At 46.2% G+C, this 27,123-nt stretch overlaps 1 protein-coding gene across 8 annotated transcripts in view; it reads right to left on the reverse strand.

Moving 5' to 3' along the window:
* Nucleotides 1–27,123, reverse strand: part of LOC117832295 (BAH and coiled-coil domain-containing protein 1) — a 63,734-nt gene that overhangs the window by 8,849 nt on the left and 27,762 nt on the right. For 3 of the 8 annotated variants that reach the window (XM_034711376.1, XM_034711371.1, XM_034711372.1), the window contains exons 3-19: nt 23,088–23,270; nt 15,491–15,616; nt 12,874–15,288; nt 12,266–12,380; nt 11,968–12,167; nt 11,125–11,286; nt 9,732–10,024; nt 9,050–9,395; nt 7,453–8,397; nt 5,917–6,086; nt 5,629–5,765; nt 5,340–5,453; nt 2,537–2,651; nt 1,993–2,227; nt 1,679–1,873; nt 441–614; nt 21–304 (exon numbers count right to left, since the gene is read on the reverse strand). In XM_034711376.1, the coding sequence (XP_034567267.1) occupies nt 21–304; nt 441–614; nt 1,679–1,873; nt 1,993–2,227; nt 2,537–2,651; nt 5,340–5,453; nt 5,629–5,765; nt 5,917–6,086; nt 7,453–8,397; nt 9,050–9,395; nt 9,732–10,024; nt 11,125–11,286; nt 11,968–12,167; nt 12,266–12,380; nt 12,874–15,288; nt 15,491–15,616; nt 23,088–23,270 (6,209 nt within the window). The remainder of the gene's footprint in view (nt 1–20; nt 305–440; nt 615–1,678; nt 1,874–1,992; nt 2,228–2,536; nt 2,652–5,339; nt 5,454–5,628; nt 5,766–5,916; nt 6,087–7,452; nt 8,398–9,049; nt 9,396–9,731; nt 10,025–11,124; nt 11,287–11,967; nt 12,168–12,265; nt 12,381–12,873; nt 15,289–15,490; nt 15,617–23,087; nt 23,271–27,123) is intronic. The other 5 variants (XM_034711379.1, XM_034711377.1, XM_034711378.1 and 2 more) reach the window with 3 other exon arrangements.

Consider the following 27,123-nt stretch of genomic DNA (forward strand, 5'->3'; position numbering starts at 1 on the left):
CAAAAACTCCCTCTGCTAACCTTATTGATTGCTCCTCTCAACATAGTGCTCTTGCGGGTCGCCCTCTTCAGCCTCTCAGTAGTAGTCGGGAAGGTAGCCAATCCCATGCTTCTCCTGTAACGATTTCCTCTGGTCCCAAGGCTACCCCATCGAGGCTCCTTAGACCTGGGCACACATGGCCTTCTTACCCCTTCAGGCCGGTAATCTTCGTGGTGGTTTTTGACTGCAGTGGCTAGGCTCAGCCTACAGGGGGGCTTCTTTCTTACTTTGACCTCCCCCTCTGCTCCAGACAGACTCTGGGAGCCTGTGCGGTTCAATTAGAGAAACAGATTTAGAACTACGCTAACAAGCTAGGAGGAGAAATGCAAAACAGATGCTCCCCATGAAACATGAGGGGCAGCTCTGCTGACTTCTGCATTAGTTTCAGAGGGCAGTCTTACCATAGAGCTCTTGTCTCTGTTTCTTGTTCCTGGCTTTTTGGTTGGCCTCCAGTTTCACAATAGATGAGGGGCTTGGACCTGTCATGGAGGAGCTGGAAGTGACATCTCTGGAGGATTGGACTCTGTAGTTTTGACCTTCATCGGTATCATAACTGCCTTCCTCTTCTTCATCATCTAATGGAGATGGAATGAATACAACAGATAAAGAGACTCTTATCAGAAAGGTTTATGAACTTATGCAGCGTCTCAAAAATCTGTATTAAAGGTAAGTCGATACCATCCTGCCTTTTTCTCTAACTTACTCTCCATCATTTCACAGCCACTTCATTAGCATTTAAGTAAACAGTTGCTATTCATAGAGATTATATATGAAGTGCCTCGCCTCTGTGGTATTTCCTGGTGTTAACCCACATGCTACAGGGTAAGCATGGAATGGAGTGTAGGAGTGAGTTTATGTGTGTGTTGTCACTCCACTTTCTCAAACAGCTCTTTGACCCAGTCTGCGAGTCTCCAGTGCTGTCAAATCTGCTCACAGGCAAGTGTCCAGAGCTGTGGCTGCACATCCAGCTCCGACCAGCCAACAAGGCTGATCACTGAGGTGTCAAATGTCCACGCACACCCCCCTGACATTCATCAACACATATTATCTTACCTCTGATTACTTTTAAAGTGATTTACAAGTTAACAAAAGGCAGACTGGACTCAAAAAAGATACCCGATTTAGTGTGTTGGTGATACTCTGGACAGACATAAATATTATATGTTAGGGGTTGTTTATTTTTAACTTGAAACAGGTTAATGTGCTTAATACAGTGCAGCCCTTTGTTTCATGCTCATAATAATCCATGTTTTAAGCCTAGTCCTGTATTTCACAGAGGATATGTTATGTTTAAATGTTACATTGAAAACCTGTTTATTCTCACTCCTGTCTGCATTATTGTGACAATATTTAGGTGCTTAAATCAACTGTGGACAGCTGTGTCTTGATATTTCACCATCTCAGCCACCAAGTTCTGTACCAAAAGATAGTGGGCATGAAATCTGTGCATGTAGGTGTTTACATGACACCACAACCTGGCCTCTTTAGGTAGCATTTGCAGGTTTCTCTATGTTTGCATGGTCAAAACCCAAACATTTCCAACACCTGATCATGATAGTTCCAGGGGGGAATTATGTTTTGAGTTTTTGTTGCCAGTTTGTGTCGCAGAATTACCAGCTCTCTGTTCTTACTGTCTCACCTTGATCAGAGGAGTCACTGTCTTCAGGAGAGCTCTCTCCGTCTTCCATCGTGTCCCGTCTCTGACCTCTGAGAACTCTGGCTCTTGATTGGCTCAGACGAGAGGAACCCTGTGTAAGGGAGTTGGATCCTCTTTTACGTCCACGGCGCACCAGTCCCGCCCAGCTCTCTTGGGTACCACTATCCGCACTGGCTCCTGAGAAACATCAAAATTCAAAATCCATGTTTGGAGTTGGTGGAAGAATTTAAAAGTTGACAGAGAGTGCTAAAAATAAAGCATGAGGCATATTCAGTATCATGATTTCTAGTGTCTACCTGTGTCACTTTGTCCCCCTGACTCCAGCCTGGACTCAGCTTTGCTCGTGCCCTGGCTTCTGTGTCTATGCTTGGGGTTGGAGTTGCAGGGCGAAAGCTCCTTGTCCCTGGAGCCTGTCCCTGAGAGGTTCTTTTTACCATGGGCTTTCTGTTTGAGCTGAGTCACATCACTAGCCAGCTTGGAGCTAAGCATGCTGTGAAGACTGCTTTTTCTGCAGCCCTGTGCTTTTATCTGCTGCAACAGAGAGAGATGAGAGAGCCAGAGAGAGCCAGTTACACTCGCGGTCACAGCAGCCGCAAAAGCATCAAAACGTCACAGAGAGAGGGCTCTCGTTTGCTCACACACAGAGAAGAAAAGAAATGGTAGAAGCCTCAATAAAAAAGATATTAATATGGAGAGCAGAGGATTTGACTCCTGAGGGTAGCACCTAATTAGAAATGGTGTGCAACAAAGGAATATATCAAACACAGAGAAACAAAGAGTGGCCTCTTTCATTTCTAGTTGCACAGAGGACAAAAGGGAGGAGGACAAGGGGAGCCTGACCTGTGTGCTGCTGAGTTGCTCAAAGCCTCGACTGGACAGCCTCTTCTTCCTTCTCTGGCTGTCTCCGCCCCCTTCGAGGTCCTCAGGCGACAAGGCAAGCCCCGCCCCCATCGACCTGCCAGTCAAAACAAGGGAGAGGCATTCATTAGAGGAGGATAGCGGTAGTTTAAAAGAAAAAGACGGGTTGGGCATCACAGGGGAAAACAGAGTTGAGTCACCTCACTGTGGGATCCAATAACTCCTTTCTCTGTCTGATGAACAGAATGACAAAAAAAAGACATGGAGAGCCCACTGTCTGAACCACACACTTGAAAAATGGGATCTAACAAGAAACCTGGGATTGTTTGAGGGCAGTGTGGCATAAGAAGCCTTAACGCTGCATCTGGGGAGCGTCTCTGCAGCCCTTGAAGCGCTGCAAAGCTTTGAAAGATACAGTAAATGGTTGGAAGGTATTGCATTTGTATGCAGCTCTGTTGTTCTCGGTGAATATCATAGCTCGGCAGTTGCGTTTTCATATAACTGTGGCACACTTTTTCCCCATACGCTGAACAGCATCACAGGCAATGCCCTTGAAATTCCCCCTGGAAGCCTGCCCACAGACCACACCGACATGAGCCAGGCCGTGCTCAAACAAAAGATTAACTTACCCTCTGCTAGTGTGCCTACTGTCGAGGAAATCAGTTACATTAGAGTGAGCAAGGATTTAAATAGGAAGTACATACAGTTCTTTTGCATATTGTACCATGTACAATCTGGGAACATTGTTTGGAATCATATTCTTCGTTTAGTCAGCGTAAGAGCACGACACAAGAACACAGTCTGTGTATAGGCCTCGATTGTGTGTAAAACTCCTAATCAGAGTGTGTCAGCGTGCATTTCCAATAGACGAGCTGAAAGCGAAGGCGATTGTCGGGCAGTGGGACTGTCTGCCGGCTGACTGACAGGAGAGTGACAGAGGTGGCAGTGGAGTGTGAGTTGTCCCTGTGAGGCACATCCCGCCACAGCTTGCCTTCCGCTGCTGACAAACACAATATGACAGAGTCCCTCCCCTTTGTGGGGGGCTGTTGGGGCTGAGCATCCAGTGACTAATTAAACAGAATTGATTAGCAGGGTTTCTGGCGAGCGGCAGTTCTCTCCAGCCTTCCCCCCAATCAAAGCAGCACCACAAAGGACTCCAGTGCTCTACCCACAGGAATAACAGGCACGCACGAAAAACAAACAATGCCTGTATAAATGCTCATGTGCACACAGCTGCATCCATTTCTAATTGCACAGATGCATAAAAAGCACAGGCAGGGGAGGTTTGAATTTATCGTTCGCTTGCTCCAACACTGCCACACACACTCCCTGTGGTTCAAGCAATTTGAGGTAAGGAAGAAAATACCAAAAGGCTGGGTTGTTACTCCACTGACCCACTGCCCTCCATCACAGTCCCCAAGCATCAGCTTCTTGTAGTGGCATGAGTGGCAGGTGCAGCACATGCTTTTACATAACCCTGCCATGTAACACAACATGGGGCTAATCAGTCCCCAGTCTTTCTGTTCCTCGTTCAGATCACTCTGTGCTGCCTTGCGCACACACATCTTCAGAAACAAAAGGGTGCTCATCAGAGCTGTGGCTACAATTCAAATACATTAAAGACAGACTGCAGTTTACTGTGGCCTACAGAACCACCATGTTGCCCCCTCGCTCTTCCTCCCCTGCATTTTTGCTGTAGGGTCCTGGCTGCTACCCTTTCATTTTGGGTGTCATTGTCACCCAGCATCAGCATCCCTATTCTGACGGGGCTTGGCCAGAGAAAGGAGGGGGGGGGGGGTTCGCAGGGTTACATGGGTGGAAGGTGACATCGCAGAGGGTTAGCTGGGAACAATGTGGCCCACTGCCCAGAAACCACAGTGAGAAAAGGAGGAATAAGAGAAGAGGCAGCGAGGGAGAGAAAATGCTGCAAGTTGGCATACAGTGCTCTTAGCTTTTCCAAACCCTGATGACAAGGCTAATTGAAGCTTGACGGCAACCTTTTCTCCCCTAAACCTTTTGGTTCATCAGTTTCGCCAGCACCACCAAACAGTGATAATAACCCTAATACTTAAGACGGCGAGGCTCGCAAATTTTTAAATGTCACCAGTACAATTTAAGAAAATCTAAGAGACATTTTTCCTTGAATATCTTGCTATCCTTTTCATCCGTACCCCTCTCATTATTTTTTATTCTGCTTTGATTACCTCTAATTATTTTTTGTCCCTCCGACACACATGGACAATGAGTTCTAAATGTCAGCTTATCTCCAAGTGCCTGCACTGTCCGACCACCATGTTATCCCCTGGACCCCTGGTGACCCCACTGGACTGTGGTGCGTCACATTCCTGCTGCTGGGACAGATTACAGGAGAATTCACAGTACTCTAATTACATCCTCTGCCTGTCATCCCCCCTACTCAGCAGTCAGCTCCCCCTGCAACATGGCACAGCTAAGCCAAACATGCACGACCGTAATGCCACTGCGGTTTAATATTAGCTGCGTTATAGCTCAATGAGAGGCATGAGTAGTTTTCAAGGTATGTGTGGTCCATATTTCAAGACAGACATACACAAAACTGACACTGTTTATGCTGTTGTACGATTAATGCCAGCGTTGATTCAATTAGAAGGGGACTCAAGAGGACTTTCTTGAATGGTTCAGCTGTGTTCTCCGTTTCCTGTTTATGCCAATGAGAGGCAGTCCCTGTATGCCAGTGATACAAAGGGGCTTATCAGGCAAGACTGGACCAAAGCCAGCCAGCGGAGATTAGCTGAGCGGTACTCACTTGACTTTTCTTTGGCCCTCAGAGGAGGACACTGGACCTGTGGTGAGGGTGGGTTTCCGCTTCCTTGGCCGCCCTGGTCCTCGTCGTGCTGGGCTTCGAGGTGTTTCCTCCTTCCTGCATACACATACAGATGTCAACACACATGCAGACAGAGACACTGCACATATCCTTCAAACAGTGTTCCAAGCAGAGAGTACAGAATGAAATCCTCTTGTAACTACACTATTTGTCTTACTTTTGAAATGTCTGACAAAAAGTTTAAGGTAACAGAGCATAAGGTCATACTCACTGGTGATCAGTCTTCCTCTGGAGTTTGGCTAGCTCCTTTTGCTTCTCTTTGTAGCGACGTTGTAGCTCAGCCAACTTCACGCGCATTGCAAGCTCAGAACCATCCATAGTTTCTATGGTACCTTTGGCCGGACACACCTGAAGAGTATTCCTTTGGTTATTTTTTTCATCATTAAAAACCACCAAATTCAATCACTTTACCAAGGTATCCATTCTCCTACAGCCTACAAAATAAACACATCGTACTAGTTTTTACGTGCAGCACAGGCACACGTAGTTGCAGTCTTACCGGTTCATTGCGAGGTGTCCAGCTACATTTCCTGCGTAAATTGAGGATCCTGCGGGCTGGGAAATGTCGCCCTGAACCAGCACCGCTGCCGTCCTGCGTTCCCATCTCTATTGCACGTGCTGTGGCCAGGGTGGCGAGGCTCTGGAGGTCAAACATCAGCATCTCGTCTCCTTTACAGAACATCAGAAATAAAACATTGATTTGATTAGTATTATGTTTGTTTATGCATACTTGATTCAAAAAGTCTCAAAGTGAACGAGAAAGGTTTGGGTGTTTTGTGCTTGTGAGCATCACAAACCTGCCTTTGCATTTTATGTTTCAGAATGTGTTTTATTTGTCTAATAATGGTGACAGAGAGATATCTAGAGATCTTTGGCATGCTAAGAAGCTTCTGTATATTGTTTCAGAGGTCATATCACTGTGGACCCAACAGATGCTGTTTTGTCAATTGCCATCTGGACCAACTCTTCATGTAAATCCCTACTTGCCTGTTGCATTGACTGAAGAGATGGGCCCACAGGCTAAATATCTGTATGTAAAGAATGAACTTTGTTACAACGTAACACTGCCTTATTTTCACCAGTAGACTAAATGACTGATTCTTTTCTCTTGTTTTGCACTTGTTTTGGTAAAGACAATTGTGACTTGACATGAGCCACTTCCCTTGGCTGTCAACAGGATCACATCACAAAGACAACATCACTGACTCTAAAATCAGTTGATGATACCCTTTTTATATAAACCTCTTTTGGGAGCAGTTAAATGCATTAGGATGCTGTGGTAAACACAAAACATTCTTTTGCATGAATAAAAAAAACACATGGCGCTTTGAAAAACAAGGGAGCTTTTAAAGGCACTTAAAAACAATGGGGTCTAATTAGCCAGGCAATGCTCCAGGGTGCTGAAAACATCGACTGCTTTTGCGATTACACACAAACTTTCAGAAACGTGTGTGTGAGAGAGAGAAGTCAATTGGTGTGTGCCTTTTTCCATTTTTTTTTGAGAGTGAGCGTATTTGCAATGTGTGTGTGTGTTTTATGTGTGTTTGGGTGTGTGTGCATTTATGCACACATGTGGATCAAACAGTGACAGGATGGAGAGACAGTGAGACAGCTCCCAAAGGAAAGCTGGAAGGGAAAGAGAGGGAGGGAGAAAGGGAGGCGTACACCCCTCACTAGTAGTTCAGCTCTGTCCTCCTGCTTCTTCTCCCTCTCCTGAGGCCTCTGCATCGTTAGAACAGCCTTTTAGAAAATAAAAGTGCCTTTAACACACCAAAGAAGAGAACGGCAAGCAGGCTTGCAGACAGCTCCTCTGGGGACATGTTAGAATTCACCAGAGGCCCCTGAGACCAGAAGGAAGAGAAGAGTATCTTGGAGGGAACACAGAGCGACAGAGGCAAGGCCTGAGGGGGGAGTGGGAGTTTGTCTCGATGGACAAAAGGAAAAGGAGGGTAAACTAGCTGAGAGAAGTGCAAGTAAGTATGTTTTAATATGCATGTTAATGTATGTGAGTAATGGAAGTACTTCTGTCCCTCACCCTGGCTTTTCCCACAGGTGTGCTTCTGCTGTTGTAGCTCCAGATCAGCCAGCTCACTGAGAAGCTCCATACCCTGGTGGGGGTTAGGCGGTGATGGGGCAACTAATGGTGCACTAAAAGGAAACAAAGGGAAGGGGGGTACGTCTGTGCAGAATGCTGCAGCGATCAGCAGCTCCAGACTCCAGTAGCAGGGCACGAGAGGTTTGTGGGGCACGGCAACAGTTGTCTGACTTGGGCTTACAGGGGCAGAAGTAGAAGCAGGAGAAAGACACACAAAATCTACTGAGGCATCATCAGGGAACGTCTCGTTCTCCTTGCTGTCCTTTGCTTCCTCCTGGGCTGGAGACTGCAACTCAGGGGTTACAGGGGACGCAGGGTCGAGCTCAATGATGGTAGGCAGCTCTGGCTCTTTCTCTCCAGGCATGTTGACCTTTTGAGCAGGCTCCACCTGGCTCTCCTCACCCACTGCCTCATCATCATCTTCCTCTTCTAAGGTGATGACAGCCTCTGGCCTTTCAAGCTCTTCTGTTGAGAGGGAGTCCGGACAGGAAGCAGCCTCACACATCGGGCTCTCAGCAGGGGGGCAAACCAGGACCTCTTCCTCAGCAGGCCCCTGATCCCCCACTTCCTTCGCTCCAGGCACATAGCTGGCTGCTGTCACCACCGCTACCTCAACCTCCTCCTTCTGTTCCAGAACTCTCTCACCAACTCTTTCCTCCTCTTCCTGTTCCACTTCCTTGGGTAGCAGTGGCTCCGGGAGGGGCCTGACCACCGCTTGGCACTCTAGCCCCTCCCCGAGGTTGGAAAGGGACTGGGGAGCATGCTCAGCAGGCTCCACTTGGACAGCTTCCAAGTCGGCTGGCTCAGCCAGTCGAACATCCTGGGGGGAGGGTCCACTTCTATAGCTCATGGTCATAGCGGGATAGGTATATCCAGGAGGCAGATCTATGGGGTAAAAAAATACAGATCATGGAATCATTAATGGTCAAAATTGGCTAAACCATTCTGATAGATCCTCTCATAAAATTTCTCATACATCTCCTTTTTCTTAATCATTTAAAACAGAGAATCCTCATCCATCACGCCCACTCATTTGAGGATAAAAGGGGCAAAATAAAGAAAGATTTAAAAAAAACTTTGCCCTGATAAACCAGCAGTGGGACCACAGGACCACGTGTAACCTTGTGTAAGAGCGTTTCTGAAGTGGGCCAGGCCTTTGGTTTATCAGAGCACCTGACACAATTTCTCTGGTGCTTGGTGGCTGTTAGCCAGACATTAATGAAGATGAAGAGAGTGTGAGGCCTGCTGAGGTGGGGGAGAGGCGAGGGACGCTATTGAGGTGTTTCTCTGTCATTACCACGGTAACAGTGTTAGAAAGCCCTAGCTCAGCTAGTAGCCATTTGAGCTGTTCAGTCAACCAGGGGCTTGCCAACACATCATAAAACATATTACCACCAGCAGAAGTATGATCATTACCAGAGTAATTAACACTGGGTTTAGTATTCATTGTCATGCTATAACCTAGGTTTACTGTACATTGTATGGAATGCACCAAAAGCAGCTGGAGAACATTGTATGGACATATTTGCATTCTTACCAGGCTCCAGAGACTCTGGGTACTCCTGCGGGGGCTGTCCTTCCACTCTCTTGTCCTGGGCTTCATTCCCCTTGGGTATTTGTGGTGGTGCAGGGCTGATAACCGGTGAGTGAGGGGCGGCTGCAGCAGGGCTGGGAGCAGGGCAGGGTGTAGAGGGAGTGCTTTTCGGATGCGGTCGTAGCGAGGGAGACTGACAACAAGGGGACAGGTGAGCAGTGCAGGCCCCGGGGGGGGATGTGTTCTTCTGAGGGGGGTTATAAGAGTAGGGCTTGGTGGATTTAGGCGTCCTGGGTTCCGAAATGAGTTCTTCGAGCTCAACCGAGGGCTCATCCTGCCTCTTCTGCATCTATGGCATTAGAATAAGAAATTATTGTTACATTTTTCAAGGAAGTACCTTTCTTTATTGGCTGTAAAGCAAACTTCTCACTGACTACAAGCTACTTTCTCTGCAACCTATTTTCAGTGATTCACTTTATCCGTGTGAGAAAATCAGCATATCCCAAAAAAATATTAGGGTAGTTAAAAATAGACTAAACGGTAATGTGAGGACTTAGCTGACTTATACCTCACAGACTACTTGATTCTTACTTTCTTGTTTAGCTGAAACTAAGGACATCTCCTTTAATCAGACTCTACATCACACTGAGACTGATTTTTTTTTTTACATTGCCTTTACATTCACCTGGGAATTATGAGTTGTATGATGCTGCATGTCCATGCCATGTACAGCTCTGTGCTGCTGCTGCTGCTGATGCTGCTGCTGCTGGATTTGAGACTGTGGCTGTGGTTGCTGTGACTGGTGGCTCTGGTGCTGATGTTGATGCTGATGCTGAAGCTGTTGGTGCTGCTGGAGAGCATACAGCTCCTGTTGCCGTAGAAACTGTGATCGGGAGTACACAGCAGGATGCTGCATGTGGGAGGGTGGGCCCCGGGCACCGTACACAGGGGGCCACAGCCCTTGCTGCTCCATCACATCTAATGAGAAAAAGGAGGAGGAATGTAACGGAAGGGGCTACCTTAGAAAGCACTCATACTCATCAACGCTATGCACAACACTACAATACAGCATTGTGTTATCCATATCGCTCATTATCTACCTCCCACATACCCATTTCAAAACATTAAAACCATTATGGATCATTTAAAAATCATTCTATTCACATTTTACAGCAACGGCATAGACAGATCTCTTCAAAATTATTTCTGAATTCACATAACAACATCTCCCCAGGCACAACAATCCCACACTCTGCTCCTTCCTGAAAAGAAAGCTGTATCTTTTAAGAAGTGTCTGGAGAATTTGCTGGAATGCTGGAAAAAGTCATGACAGTGATGAAATGTGAACAGATGATGGCCACAAGTTGATCAGAGGTCAAAGCACTGGGCTGGAAATGCACTCAGTGTGTGCTCTCACTGCAAAAGTCCCACCTGCTCAGCCAAACCACAGAGAAATGTGCTGCTAAAGGGCCCAACAGGAGGCTAAGTTCCCATGCCTGTGGGTGGACACCCCTTCTCATTATGTGGCTTAAGGACCATTACAACTTCATGTGGGTGCTTTGACAGGTCCCGCTTGGAAAGTAGTGGGCCTGCAGTATAAGAGTCCTATTCTCTCACCCCTGACTCGCCCTTCCATCCCCTTTCTCATAGACACACTAGAAATCCTTGTTCAGAGACATAAAATTGGATACGCAAATGTTTCCTGTGGGAAAGCTTTTGCGGATGCATTTCCTCCCTCGGCTGAAACTCCTGTGGAGCACAGAAGGAAATGTACCGTTGAAGATTGTGAGCTAATTAAATGTCACAGCCTGTTCACTGAATATGTCTACAAAGAGTTCGGGAAGTGATCTTTCCCTCACCCGAACACTCTCATACCTTTTCCTCTATGTATGCATGAGTATTGGGGGATGTACATGCAGCACTGAGGTGTTTCCTGACCCCTAGAAAGCTTACATCTACTGAGGCTGACAGGTGGTGAGCATTTGAACAGTGGTTTGTGTAAAAATGAGTCATTGAATGTTCGTCCATTTTTTGTACTTTGCAACCGCATGTCTTTTAAGTGCCAGGATGTGGCATACCCAGGTGATGAGTTGCAGGATGGGCAGGAGGTTCAGTGGGCAGAACCACCAGCTGGGCAGAGGGGTCCTGAGGCAGAGGCAGAACTGGCTGGAGAGGGCCTGACATTGCCGCAGAGAAACCTGGGGGTAGATTCTGGTGTAGGGCCGTGTGACCTATACCTGCTGAAGAGATAAGAGGTCAGTTTAGATTGATACACCAATCTCAATCTATTCTGTAAAATTCCAAGAACACATACATACACATTCCCCTAAGCAATATCTTGAAATATATGGACTCAGTATTGAATCAGTGGCCTATCATCACCCTTTGTCACTGAAAAGATTGAGCTGACATCAGAAATGCTACATGTGGCTTTCAAAATTCGGCCTCAGTCATATCTGAAAATGTCTTAACTTCATATTCTGATAGTGCCAAAGTGGTCCCATTCCAGAGACCATATATGATCCAGATATGACATTTTACAATGTTGAGGTCAGACAAAGTCCAGTAAAGATTTTTTATCATATATGGGTTATACTTTGAATATCCATCTCTGTATCTTGAGGAATTTTGCTCAGTGAAAGTATGTGTTCTTAAGCATAATCTGCTGAATCCAACATAAAGTGTTAGTGCAGCATTTTGTATTTAACTCAGTAAAGTCAGTTAAGATAATCCTAAATAAGCATAAATGAAAGTAAGTCACTGGAACATATCATCATATTCTGTGTTTGACCTTTTTCACAGGACTGCTTGCCTTCCTCTACATTTTTTTTTAGGAATCCTGAAATCAATAAAATCATGAAGTTTTTATTTTTAAGCACACTTCCTCTTCTTCATTTCCAAAACTATAAGAACATTCTCACCATAAGAGTGTCCAGTCATCCAGAGGGATGGGCTTCCAGTTCTTGGCATCCAGTGATGGTGAGCGGAATGTGCAGCCGGATCTCCTAACTGGCCAGACTGGAGGGAAGCTCCGCCCGGCACCATGAGATGAGAGGTGAGGTCTCCATGACAGCTGTTGGAGGGATGGATTCTAGCGAACTCAACCCTTTCTTTGTTATCCCTGGAATTAGGATGAGACAAAAATAATCACATCAGCACCGGAATATAGACTTTTTGTAATAGTAACTGTTTTTTATTGAGTATTAAACTCTCTCTTACCGGATATATGCTTCTCTCTCTCTGTCCAAACAAGTCAAACCTATCTGTTCTCCGCTCATCCTCTTCCTCTCCTCCTCAGTGGCTGGATCTGAGGGGTACATGGAGCGGGGCATTCCTGTGAGACAAAGATTAGCTTCATCATTACCTTTCAGTCTTGTGTCCTATAGCAAGTACTTATTCTCAAATTCCTTATACCCTTAATCTGATGTTACAATGATTCACCAGAGACTTTGGGCACTGATTATTGAACTTGTCTGCCATTTTACTCATACTTTTATAAAGTTTCTGACTTTTAGCTTGTGCTCTCTATCCTTTGTTTAATTCAGGTATCATGAAATAGATTTTGATCAAATCAAAGAGAGTGGTAATAGACTGAGTTTATGGTGCAGCCCACCATGGATAAAGTCATAGTCAAAGCTTTAAGAAGCCATTGTTTTTCTGGTTACAGCAAAAACATTTCAGCTTTAGTCCTTTTTTCCTTTCTGCTTCGTCAATTATTTCTCCTTTTTTGTTGTCAAAGTCAGATCACTAAAAGGTAAGACATAAGAATAAACCTGCTCCCTGTTCCCTGCAACTCTGTTTATGAGGCATTGACCTTGTCTGCTTACCTTTTACTGAGGGATGCACCCTGCCCTGACGGCTGTTGGAATGGCTGTCTGCTGAACGACAGGGTGGCTCCCTTTGCCTGGCCACCGCCACTGCAATCCCAACCGGTGGCTGTCGCACCTCACTTTCTCCATGACCTGTGTCCCCCATATCCCTGCTCCTTCCACTGTAATCAGGCCGTTCGTTTTCACTGGTTGGGCCTTTTCTGGAAGGTAGAGTCTGTTTGTTGCCCTGTAGAGCACAGCTCCCACCAGCAGGACCTGATTTGAGGTTTCCTAGGCCCCCAAAGGGACTCTTCTGGGAGAGGAGCAGTGGCTGTTGCTGGTTGCTGTACTTAAGTAAGCTTTTCATGGCACTGTTCTCCCCCTGAGTAGGACCCTGGGGCTCTTGTTGCTGCTGTGGTTGCTGCTGTTGCTGACTGAGAGGAGGGACATGGGGAGGTTGGGGAGGAGGCAGGCTCATTCCTGGTTGTTGCTGCTGCTGCTGCTGCTGTTGTTGTTGTTGTTGTTGTTGTTGTTGTTGCTGCTGCTGCTGCTGCTGCTGGGAGTGTCCTCCAGTGCTCCCTAACTCCATGTAGGACTTCCTCTGCTCCTCCTCAGGTTGTGGCATGTGGTTTGGAGGCCTCATGGCCCAGGATGGCACTGTGGGCTGCTGGTGGTGATGCTGCCCACTGCTGTTACTGTAACCATAAGGAGACATGTCAATCTTTCTTTTCAACTCCTGACTCGTCACTTGGTTCAACTCAGCAGGAGAAGGAGTATCTTGGCCAGGTCGGCCATGCTGCTGGTGGCGTATCCTGGCTACCTTTTGGCCATCTCTCTGTAAGGAGCAGCTGACCCCTGGACTAGGGCCATGGGATGCTCCAGCTCCACTATGTTGAGTCATGCCTTTACTTCCAAGGGGAGAGGAGTTTGGTTGGGGACCGGGATGGGAACAGTCTCTGTAGGGTGATGTGTTGACAGAATGAGGGACAGAGTGTCCAGCTTTTGGCCCCTGAGGCACTGAGGACCTGAACACATCCATATCTACACCACTGTTGATACACTCAGCGCTTCGTGATCGTGCAACTTGGTGTTGCTGTTGGGGGTGTGGAGGCTGTTGTAATTGGGGAGGTGGAGGAAGCTGTGAGGGCTGAAGGTGTTGATGGTGGGATTGCATCCAGTCTGGTGCCTTCTCAGTCTCTCTGTATGGGTGCTGCTGTTGCTGTTGCTGCTGCTGATGTTGCTGTTGTTGTTGTTGTTGTTGTTGTTGTTGTTGTTGTTGCTGCTGTTTTCTGTGCCAACTACTATGGTGCCCACCACCTCCATTTTTTTCTATTACCTTGTCCTTGGCATTTCCACCTCCCCCTCCAACGCCCACACCCTGGCAGTCAGGGTTACCGAGCTGGAATGGCCCGCTGGATTTGTCTCCCAGGTCTGCCACAGATGGCACAAATGTAGGCCCTGTGACTTTACCTTCTCGCACCACATTGGTTGACCCCCTCTCATGTGAGGCAGAGTTGGCAAGGGGAGCAGGAGGAGGTGGGCAGAAAAAGTCTGGGTGGTGGTGCGTGTGGTGGGAATGATGTGGGTGGTGTGGGTGACTGGGGTGGAGCTGAAGGCAGTGGAAGCCCCCTGGGTGAGGATGTGAATGGGGGTGAGGGTGAGAATGTGGATGGGGATGCCCCCCTCCTGCAGGAGAACTCATGTGTAAGGGCGGAGGTACAGAGTAGGAGAGAGAATGGTGGAGGGGTGCCTGACCCCTCTCTAGACAGTCTGATGGTTGTTCACTGATCCTCATTTCTCTGCTAACCCCCTCCTTGGTGCAACGATTACTGCCACTGGACACCATATGTCTGACCTGGCTACTACCCCCACCCCCCATGGCCCCAAGGGCTGTGCCCTCTCCACCACAGCTGGACATGGAGGCCTTGGCCCCCGCTCCAGCTCCTGCATCTCCATTTTGCATTTTGCCATTGTGCAAGCAGGCACTGAGGGGCTTCCCCATAGTTTGAGGGTGTTCCTTGCTGTACTCCATTGTGAGTGACGACTTGTGTCTGTCCATTGCCCTGCTGTTGACCTCCTCCAGGGGTAGTGGGTGCTGTGGATAGTGTGGATGCTGATGATGGGGATGGGGGTGGTGGTGGTGGTGGTGGTGTGTTGGCTGGGGTGGCTGGTGGCTATGGTGCTGTTGGTGCTGCTGTCTTTCCTTCGCATCTTGTTTGCTACTGGACCTCTCCTTGTCCTTGACAGGTCCCACTCCTCTCTCCACCGACCCCTCCTTAAGACCCTTATGTAGACCTGTCCCCACCCCTGGATCTCTTTCTCTGCTGCAGGACCCCTGAGAGTGCCCCGAACCTGCCCTGGACATAGGTGGCAGACTGTGATTGGCTGAGATGAGAGGCGGCTGGGACGGTAGACTTCGAAGGTAGAAATTCTCTGATGTGGGAAAAAAGAAAAAATGCATTGGTCAAAAAAAGAAAAAGGCAATGACAGAATTAGATTATTCAGCTCACATGTCCATGTCCCTAGGCATCTACATATCTGAATACGAGATCACATAACAACATAACATGCTGCATGAATTTGATTTAAATGTCTTATTTCTGTCTGATTAAATTCTAATCATCACATGACTCACCTTTTTGGGTGTCATAGAAACGGTGTTGGCCGTAAAGAACTCCACTGTTGGCATGGTGATCCAAGTGGCTCATGGGAAGGAAAGTGTGGGCCAAACTCCCTGAGAATCGGGGATACCCTGGAGCTGCTGAGATGGATAGCAGAGAGGAACAGAGAGAGCTGATAAGACAGGACAATAACCACCAAGATGCAGTTATTCAGACTAACCCCGCATAATCCTTCAGGTCCAATGCAGCTGGTGGTGTTCATACGCAAATAAGTACTGGCTCCGCCTGTCATGTTTGCCTTTCCTGCCTGAGTTAAGAATGCAAACAATACAAGACAAGCCTGGGGATTGCTGTAATGTATGAAATTTGTCTTGGAAACATATGGCTCTTTCTTCACGTCTCCCTCACAATCATCAGTGGCTCCTCTATCCATCTGAATGCGGTGATAAGGATGGATTTGAAGCTTGTTTACCATGACGAAAAGAGCTGAGAGGCTGACCTTGACTGACCTACATCACGGGTAAAAGGTCATATGGGTGTTGGGGCTGTAAGCCAGTACACCTGGGCCTATTTTATCAAGCCCATCTGGAGAACATTTACACCACAACCAAACACAAAACTCATTTTGCGTGGGACAAAAAAAAAATCACAAAGGACTTTGAAGGTGGAGGGCGGAGAGAGAACATGGATTGAGATGAAAGCCAAACGCGATATTAGGACAAAGAAACAGCATCACTATGACAACCCACTTCTTGTGTAAGTGGGTGACTACAACATCCAAACAAATTAATCAGAATTAGCCTATCTCTATCTTTCATATTATGTGATTAATTATTCAATATGGTTTGAAGAAAGAGATTTAAGAGTAAAACGAAAGCACTCACTGGATAAAGCATAAATAGGGCAGCACAGGCGTATGATGAAAGTCAAGTAGAATATTCTCTACTGACCGTATTACATAATGTCATATTAAAAAACATAAAAACTACCATGATTAGACTTCTACCTGACACACCTACTCTGCATGAAAATGAACATGTAGGCCCTATCAGTGAGTGGTTCAGTGTCAGAGGAGAAAGTAAATGAAAGATGGAATAGAGACATAAGGAGAAGAGAAAAACATGCAGTGTTAGTTTGTCTTAGTGTTTCTCTTTTAATGGGAGTGACCGTGATCAAAGCAGAAGTCTCCTGTCCAGCAGCACAACATATAACCATCTCCGTGACCTCTGAGTCATCTACACAGTCCAGGTGGTTCACGTCTCCTTTTCTCTGCTTTTGCACCTGTCTCACCCTCCAGCCTCACTTTCAAACACAGCTCACAGACGGAGTGAAGGAAGGAGGAGGGGGATAAGGAGAGGAAAACATGGCTCTACAAGCTAAATGAAAGACAGACGTATTTGTGTTGGCAAGCGTGCGACCTTCTCCATGAAAGCGCAGATGCAATTCATTTGGTCGTGTGTGTGTGTGTGTGTGTGTGTGTGTGTGTGTGTGTGTGTGTGTGTGTGTGTGTGTGTGTGTGTGTGTGTGTGTGTGTGTGTGCGTGTGTGTGTGTGTGTGTGTCGCCCGCACAGCACCGTGGTTTTAACAGGAGCTCAGAGTGTGGGATATCTCACTTTCCAGCGCTGGAACAATGAGGCCGCTGCTGTGAGCTGGTTCTGGGGTAGGAGAAGTGTTGTGTTGGGCTAATGACCCCGTCTCAGAGCGGCCTCTGCATGCTCCCATCTTAATTAATGAAATGCACAGAAAGGGCAAACAGTGAGCAATAACGCATGAGGTGCTTCTTTCTGAGGAGGGCAATGGGGTGATAATTACATACGCTCACTTTTTTCTCCATCTTTTTCTTTGTTTCACCTATTTTTCTACCTCTCTCATGCCGTTCTCTGTCTCTCCTTTATTGTCTCTGTTCTCGTTCTCGTTCTATGCTGTCATGATTAATAAGCACACATTTATGCCAATTCATCTACAGTGGAAGGAGGGGGTTCCTTTGTTAAAGCAAGACGTTTTTCTCTGATTTTGTGAGGGAGAAAAGCACTGAGCTGTTTGGCAGTCTTTATCCAAGCTGGTAGAGGGGCTTTTTTTTTCCACGGCAGCATGTTGTTTGTGAGCGTGACGATTGACGGCGTAATCCCTTTTCACAGCGTGGTCTGGCTGTGCCCGATAATGCCAGCCCGCTCAGTTTCAGCATGCCCTCCATTGGGGCGGCAAGAGGGGGACTGCTGGGCACGGCAGAGCCCATTCAGCCATTAATCTGGCCAGGACAAGGGAAGCTGCTGCCGCTGCTCCTGCTGCAGGCGACGTGAGCAGGGTCTTAGTGCAGTCTGCTGACTGCACAGCAGCCTCACTCTCTTTTGCTCCTTCCACACACTCACACACACATAAACAAGTCCGCATTGGCAAGTGAATGGCAGAAGGCAGTTCGCAGCACATGCCCTCCTTTCCACGGGCGGAGCAGGGGCGAGAGGCATAACAAACAGAGCCACATCCCAGGGAGGGATTTCTAGAAGTTCTGGAGGTATTTCTCACAGCATGGTGGGTTAAGAGAAGCAGGCCGACAGGGAGGACAAAGAAGGGGGCTGGATATAGAACAGCACCTAGAGGCAGAGCAGATTTAAGCCTGCTGAATTAAAAGCAGATGACAGTGTTTCGTTTTGCTCAAGCATAGAACCACTCGCTCGTATCTACTCCAAAACCTGCTCTGAAGACACCGGCATGTCCAATTGCAGATGAGGGTCTCTTTAATTTCACTACAAAGCAAAATAACATCAACTCAGAAATGAAGATTGTCTCCAGGGAAATGGCTGTAACATTTCAGAGACAGAGGGACAGGGAGAGAGCACAGCAGAGGACGACCAAGAGGAGAGGAGGAGCAGGCTTAGCTGCCTGTCAGGTCCGCTAATTGAGAAAAAGTGACAGAACCATCAAGACACAGAGGAGAAGGAGGAGGAGGGGTTTGGCGGAGGAGGGGCAGCGCTGTGCTGGATCTCTTTAGGTTTGACTAATTGAAAGGAAGGGATGCAGGCTGGCACGAGAGGCAGAGAGAGGGAGAGAGAATGAAAGAGGCAGGAGTATGGAAGAGAGGAGAGGTGGGGGGTGCAGCTTAAATCCCACCAAAGGAAAAGCTAGCAACTGCTAACAGAAGGAAAGATGGACAACTGAAGATAGGCTTGGAAAGGCATATCAAACAGAAGTGGATTAGACAGGTGTGTGAAGGCAGTTGTGTATGTGCATGCATGTGTGTCTATATGTGTTGACAGAAATATGAGACTGCGATTGCTTTTGGCATAACGTAAGAACTCATTTGGACTTCAGCCAGCTGGCCTCAGGCCTGTGAGGAGGTAGCTTTTTTTATGGTCCATTTTTCTTTTCTAATTTTTCCGCTCAGTTGACTCAGAAAGGTTCATTTAAATGGTTCCCAACATGAGAATAAATCACCTGAACACTCAAAGGGCCTAATCCATTTCACCAAGTGTTATGAAGAACATTCTACATTACATTTATTAAAACAGTCACAACACTGCATCAGTTCCTGCCATATACTGCCAACCCTTTCTCTCTCGCTCTTTGTCAGGGAGTCCAGGGTTCCCCTTATAGAATAAACAGACAATCCCGTGTGTGGTAGACACAATGGCTCTTACTGTATCTGGCAATCAATCTGAAAAGAGAATCTGAAGCATGAAAAACCTTTTTAATCCTTGCTCCCCCCTGACACCATGAAAGCTACTAATGGTTCGGTTCTTGGCATCGTCACCCAACACAAATATGTCAACGTTTGTACTACAGGGTACACTTTCTTTCCCTAAAACAATCCATTTTCAAACAAAACTCAAGACTTCTACTCCACCGAATTTACTCACTCCCTCTGCCAAAGTCATCTTGATCCAAAGGACTGTTCTCCCTCTGTTATGTGAAGAGTTATTTATAGGTTTGCTTAATGTGTCACTCAGCTAATGGTTTGTCACACAGGCTCCCAGTAGATATGTGGTCTGTATGCATGACTTCACTTACTCTCTCAAAACACACTCATACCATTTCAAAGCCAGTCTCTGCTAATGCAGATTAAGTAGCATCTTATTCTCTCAGATCTGACCTTCCAACCCAAGAAATTAAGCTCTGAAAACTCTTTCCCAATGTGATTGATTAGCTTGTAAATTGTGGTCATCTTTTAGTCCAACTCCACATTTCATTTAGGATTCTGAAACAAAATGGATCATTCTTAAGGTTTTTAATATTTCTCATGCGATACTACAGTAAAAAAAGTCACATATCAGCTGTGTGTATATTGTAAGTGTTTGACACTATATGAAGAGTGGATTCAACATTTGTCCATGTTATTATAAAAGTAACATATTCTGTGAGGATTGTGCAGACTTAAAAAATGTACTCCCCAAGTGCTTTCTAGTGAGGAGGGACAAAATATTGATGTGTCAATATATCGCCGTCCTGACCTGTGTGATACACCTTATCGATTCACCGGGGCTGAATATTGATATTTTAACTGGATCAAAAATACGTCCTCTAAATCAGATTTCCCTCCCATTTTGATTGACTGCGTCACTGCGTCATGACTGGTGGTGCTGCTGGTGTGAATGAGAGTGACGTGGACAGCAGCTAATTGGCTGAAGAAGAAGTTGACAGCTGCGTTATACCAGAGGAAGACAGCGGGATGTCAGTCAGTAGAGGAAAGAAGGTACGAAATGCGGCAGTTGCTTTCAAAACCACAAAGAAGAAAGAGAGAAGAAGCTATTCCCGCTCTGTATTCTGAGATGAGAGGAAAGGTGAAGGATGAACTGAAGTCTGCAGAGAGAGTTTTACTAACCTACATGGACTCCATATGCACCAGAGACAATCATATTGACAACATTTTGTTGACCACAAGTGGGAAATGCATTACTAAGAGTTACAGTGGTGTTCATGTGACTGAAGTTTTATTGAAGGCAACAAAGAAATGGTAGCTGACTGGAAAAGACTGCTGTTTTTGCTTGACTTTGCAGCTATTATCACTGTAGCTGTTAGAGGTACAGTCTTACAAGCAGGTTGTGTTTGCTCAAGAACTATAATAATGCAATATTTCCATCTCTAAGGTAACGTAAGGTAACGTAAGGTAACGTAAGGTAACGTAACGTAAGGTAACATAACGTAACGTACCGTAAGGTAACGTAACATAACGTAACGTAACGTAAAGTAACGTAACGTAAAGTAACGTACGGTAAAAAATCGTGTTTTACCTAGCAATTTTGACCACTACTTTCTAGATAATATTTAATTAAAAAATATATATGTTGATTACTACCAGAATCACAAAAATAAACATTTTGAAAGCCCATTATACAAGTTGTATGGAAAAAAAACATTTTTTTTTATAATTAACCTACCTTTTCAATGTAAATAAATAACTAAATAAATAAACAAACAAATAATCAAAATTCATTGTTGGGGATGTTAGAGTTTAATCTACAAAAGATGCAACGTAGATTTTCCTATCTGACTTCAGTGGCAAGGTTATCCAAACCTCGAAAATCATCTATGAGATCTGGTTAATATCAGATCTTTAACTCCAACTGTGTTTCGATAGATTTGAATTTTTTTATTTTTGCAAATCTGATCAGATGTTTCTGAAATTGAATCTGGATTGGCCAAATTGGATTTGGGCTGGAAGTTCACACAAGACCAAAGTGACTGGATAGTGACTAATGAGATGATTATTTTCGTATCTATAAATGGTAGCTTCTGGGGTTCTGTGAGAATCTGCCAGTGGAGCAGAAGAGACAAAGACATTGTGCACCATGACAGGTGACAGGTATGTGCTGGAGACATGAGGATCAAACTGTGATCTTTGAATGCAAAATTTGCATGCAGCCACTTTAAAAATGCTCCTGGAAAACAAAACGCAAAAAAAACTGGAGAATATCTTTAAGGTTACAAGTTACACACCAATGCACTGACACATACACGCACAATTCAGTGCCTGCTCTGCTGCTGGTGGGGTTCTGCTGACACCCGGAGAGAGCAAGCGAGAGTCTGGGTAATTGTGCCGCTCATTTTGATGACTTGCTTTTTATGCAAAACAGGAAAAAGACAATATGCAATTATCTTGAGGAGGGAACAGCTGAATGTGGTTGATGAACAGTCTGGATTCAATCATGCTCTTAGTGCGTTATATGCAATTAAACTGCAATAGAGATAATGGCCTCCATTGCCAACTGAGTAATAATCCCAGTCATAATCACCTCCATTACTTTTATTAGGCTTGGCATTATCATCATCACTCTTATTAATATTATTCTACTTTTCCACAAGAAGAAAATCTTTGACAATGACACCCTGAAACTATGAAGTAAAAGAAACACTGATGTTTAAAGATTTTTTTTAAGGATAAACGTTTTAGACTACACTGATGCTGGATTGGATTTTTCACTCTGTTGTATCTTTGTCTTCTTGTTTATGTGAAGAAGGGTTTGGGACCTATTCTCCCCTTTAGCTGCCCCCCTGGCTCAACCCCTGGTAGTCAGGTCTTAAAAACAAAGTGGAAGCAGGGACGGGGGAAAGGAGTTGGGAGGTGTCCAATGCCTTTAACACACACACAAACAGATACACATACACACAACGGGACAAAAAAACAGACAGCATCTCAGCTGCACTGCGCCCAATCAGCTGAACACCATGCAACTGGGGCTCTGCTGATCAGTGACCACAAATAACAAACTCCCCCACTAGCTTTGCCTTCTGGACTAACAGCTGGGCTATTCTTAGAAAATAAATAAATGATTGCAAGAAGACTAAATGACAAAATCTGTCAACTTCAGAGACGGCAGTTCACTTTATGGCATTAGGTGACCATCAACATCATGTCATTTCTAAAAGATAATGAACATGTAGATCTCGAAAGTGACAGAAATGGAGTCACAGGAAAGCAGACCTTGCATTAATGTATCAGTGGGTGGGAGTTCTTACATTTATCTGACATCCTTTGCATTTGAATTTCCAAAATACTCAGGCTGACTAATCTGTCTTCTTTATCCTTGTCTGACTTCCTGGAAGTATCCCAGCTGAAATGTGGTGTTGAACTGTATATGTGCATGTGTGTGTTTGTATATTCCTGACTGTGCATGAGTGTCAGTGTGTAAGGATGATTTTTTTTATCCTTAACTATGGGTGGGAACCACCCTATTAAACTGTGATGGCGACACCAGCTGAAAGCTCTGCAATCACTGCAACTTTTTACTGGCTTGCCCGAGCTGCTTCACAGAATCCAGAGTGACATTCCTGCTGACGTGAATCCAATACTGCAAGATTCCTTGGCTGAACTTTTGACCCTGTGTCCCATCCAGAAACCATGGCAGCGTGTTCAGTCCTAAACACGAGGTTCCTGGGCCTATTTTGGAGTACAAATAAAAGGGTGGGAGCCTGGCCCTTGCTTTATGATTACAAGTTGTTGGTGGAAAGCTAACACAGCCTAAAAATACACAGTATTTGAGTAACAATACACCCTGCTAAGCTCTGTCCCCGATACTGCCAAGACATGAATTTCCCCCCGCCCCAGCAGACAATGTTGTGAGATGATGGGTTTGAGACTGTGGGAGTGTGTTTGAGTACATGTGTGGCTTGAGGTACCTTCATGCGAATGGGGGAACCAGATTTGCGAGGCGCCGGAGTGGGGTCCGCCCCGGAAGGAGGGTGAGGAGGGCGAGGAGGGTGGCCGGGAAGGGTGAGGCGGATGGGAAGGGGGGGTACCCAGACTACTGGCCAGAAAGGTCCCCATGAAGGAGGCGGAGGAATTGCCCATCAATCCACTGCCTGCATGCCCACAGGGACAAAGTCAAGGAGAGAGAACATGGTTAGAATTAGAGGAGTGCATGTACATAGCGAGCATGAGTGTGACCAAAATCAAGAAAAAAATCTAGATCTAGATGTTAAAGAACAGAGGCAATTGGCCTTCTAGGTGGAATTATTATGATAGGCAGAGTTGATCGCTACCCTGGGGAGAGAGTGAATGAGTGTATCTTTGTGTGTGTCTGTGTGTGTGTGTATGATGAGACTGAGTGTGAGACTCTCCTCCCCCTCACTGACAGCAGAGTCCTCTCCCCTCGTCTTCTCTCCCCTCACACCACCTCTCCCCATGGGCAGACAGAGGTCTCATCTCACAGCTGAGTACACACTTTCTCAGGCTCTCTCCCTCTCGCTCTCACACACTTTTGCTCCTGCTCCCCAGTGTCCCTTTCTCAATTTCTCTCCCTCCCTCCATTATCTTATGCTCTCCATCTCTCACTTTCATGCCCTCAATCTTTTGCATTGCTCTGCTCCATTTCACCTCCTCTCTGTCTCTCTTTCTTTCATTCTTTCTTTCTCCCTGCATGACTCTGATATCGTACTCATACATTCTGCTTTGGTTCCATTTTGACATTTTGCTTCTTTCTGCTTCCTCATTCTGCTTTGTCACAGTGCCCCCTTTCCTCCCTGTCCTTCCTCTGTCCCATCTCTGTAAGCAGACAGACCCTATGTGTATGCCTCTTTCCTCTGTCACTCTTCTATTTTCTTTTTCTCCGACACATTGCATTGCTTTGCTTTGTTCTTTAACATAATGGTGGTACCAGCCAAGCAATCTGTCCCTGGCTGGCTGAACTGTGTGTTTAACAAGACTATGATGAGTAATTGACCATTCGTAGCAACGCCCGTGTGACTGGGGGCTGATTGTCTATTATGCATTGCTGGGCAAGTCAGAGAAAACACACTGATTAACCACTGCTTAAATTACATTCCCATTACGCGCCCGCCAGTGCACTTGAGCGAGGGGCCCGGGTCCCCGGCTCTTTGCACATTCATTTCCCCCTAGTCACACTGCTGTGAAGCCTCATGCATATGTATGAAGAAGCCTGGATGAGAGCACACATGCACATACATGCACAAACACACATTGGTGTGGCATATATTGTACACACGTTGTGATAGTGGCATGGTAAAAATTCATTAACAGCCTCTCATGACGTGCTGTTCTAACAGAGAACGCTGTGTGATTTGATTTTATTTAAGCATGAATCAGTGCAAACATGAATCGATCTTTTTCTGGGAGTGTGAGAAACATTGTGTGGAAGTCTTAATCAGCCAGGCAGTGAGTGAGCACATGCTCCGAGCAGACAGCAGGAATAAACCCATCAGTCTGCTGCTTGCCCCTGCACCGAAAAAGCCTATGGCTCATGGGCCAGAGCACAGGAGCATGCAGTGACACACACACACACACAAATACACTTCCTGCATAGAAATAGGCATTGGACACGCATTCTCGCACACATGCAGGCACAGCTCTGTCACTCTTTGCACCACAGCCCCAGACAGGTGGAAATCCCCCACAATCCCAAACCTTACAGAGCGCTTCCTTGAAAAACAGCTTTAAACAGCCTTGTGTGTGTGCGTGTGTGTGTTTGTGTGTGTTTGTGTGTTTCCTGCCGCTCAAGGAAAAACAAAACGTCTCCTTTTCTTTAACAAGCACAATTTATTGCCAATCTAACAAAAAAAAAGACCCCCAAATTTAGAAAGGCCTTTATCTGTGGGTAATTGTTGGTTAGTTTTTTGCTGATTGACATTTGTACAACAGAGGACATGTAACAGAATGATTCCATCTACAAGTCAGCCTTTCGAGGCATAAAGACAGCTAAATATTTTCTAACCAAACCATTTTTTTGTGTATAGAAAACAGTGAGAGAAGTGCAAATATCATTGCAAATCGTTACAGGATAAAGCACACAGTAATAACGAGGAGGAGTCCAAACATCATAGATTATGGATGCTCTAGGGACCATAAATGGTGGCTGTATCTAGCCTGATAGCTCCAACAGTATCCTTGCGTTTCTCCCTCCTTTTGTTGAACGGCCACCTTGAATCACCCCTGACCCTTCACTGTGCTCCTGGCAGAACTCGATGTAGTCCAGTGTGGGTATGAGGGGCAATGGGGGGCGGGCTGTGGCCAAACACACTCCTCGGTCTCACATCTAGCCACCATCATCCAGACACCCAGGGCTCCTGTATGGCACCGCCCTGCACATTGCACAATCCTCTGCTCTCTCTTTCTGCCTGTCGCCCCCAGGAACCCCAGCTTTCCTCAGTGCCTCCGGCTCACATAAATCAGCTAATCCTCCTGCATTATTAACAGCCTCGGCCCGGAGAGAGAGAGAGAGAAAGGGTGAGAGAGACACAGAGTGACAGAGAGAGGCTGCAAAGCCCTTCTTCACACGCTGAGTGAGGAGAGAGCCTCTGCTTGGAAGACAAGGAGAGATGAGGGACAATACATAAAAAAGGGAAAGTCTAGATGTCAGGCAACGGGATCTTTGAAGTTTAAGCTGATGTTAGGGGTGAGTGGGATTGAAGAAAAACCTTAGGAGGGACTCAAACAGGAAGTCTGTCCCACAACACACCAGATCAGACCTCTCAGTTATCCAGTTTGGGCGCAGGGTCATGCTGGGAGAAGGGCTGGACACCGGTCCCAATCTGAACTGTAGTGCAGAGTAATCATGCGATAGCCTTCACCTCTGTCACAGTGGGTCTTGCTGACTCCACAGCCTGTCACTCAGAAAGAGCTCCTCCCTGAGAAACGTACCATGCACGGTACTGCAGAAATACCCGTGCATTCTCAAACCCCTACTGAATCTGAGGACATGAGTAACCCTCACACTGTGTTTCTACCAAACCCTCCCTAAATGCATGTGAACTCTAATGAATCAGAGGTGTCTGTGAGAAAGCACACAGGTTATAAAAGTGGGCTGGGTAGTTAAAGTTTGGGTGTCAACCAAAGCAGTGCAGAACAAGTGGAGCTAAAGGTTTGAGGCATGACAGCACCAGCGCTGGACTCACCATAACTGTTTATTTAGCAGCTTATTAAATAGTGTCAAAGATTCAGGGAGCCTGCCCCTGCCAGGCTAGCTCCTTATAAAAGTTGTGTGTTTTTCTGCCTACGTTCTGGGAAAAAAGAAAACAGCTTGTTTATTTATTTCTTGAGTTCTAAAGTGGTACCAGCAGTGTGCTTGTGTTGCCTCTTCAAGAAAATAGGGTCCTGTTCATTCCTAATAGGTGCCCATCCCTAACGGAGATGGTGATTAATCCTATTAGAGAATTAAAGGAGAAAGAGGGGAGTATTAGTTTGGAGGAACCCCACCTTCTCCTGCACATCTTACAACCCACCCTGACACCCTCACGCAAATGCACAAACACACAAATACACCAGATCCTCTGAAGACAGAGGTGTTAACTAGCGCTACTCCACCCACACTCCAGCGTGGGTGTGCAGAGTCCAGTTTGTGCACAACAACCAAAACACACATGTATGCACACACTGTAATGTGGGCCCAGGCAGAGGCCCCTGTGGACGGCGCTGAGTGAGCAGCAGGCGGGGAGGCGGAGCAGGGAGAATGGATGCCCAGTTGTCATGGGAACGATGGAGAAACAGCGCTCGAGGCGAGAGGCTGAATGCTTCCCATTACTACAGCAGTGGGCAGATGCAGTTGGTCATTGTGCTGCTGAGGAACAGCGACCCTCCCTAAACTACCTTGAAATCCCACCCGAGATCCTGCATAGTCTGCATACACCCACAAACACACCTTTCTCCATACTTTAATCTGGTTTCAATTGTTAGGCTGCAGGGAGGGAGGTGACATAATCT

This window comes from Notolabrus celidotus, chromosome 20 (genome assembly GCF_009762535.1).
Source record: "Notolabrus celidotus isolate fNotCel1 chromosome 20, fNotCel1.pri, whole genome shotgun sequence".
NCBI lineage: Eukaryota > Metazoa > Chordata > Actinopteri > Labriformes > Labridae > Notolabrus > Notolabrus celidotus.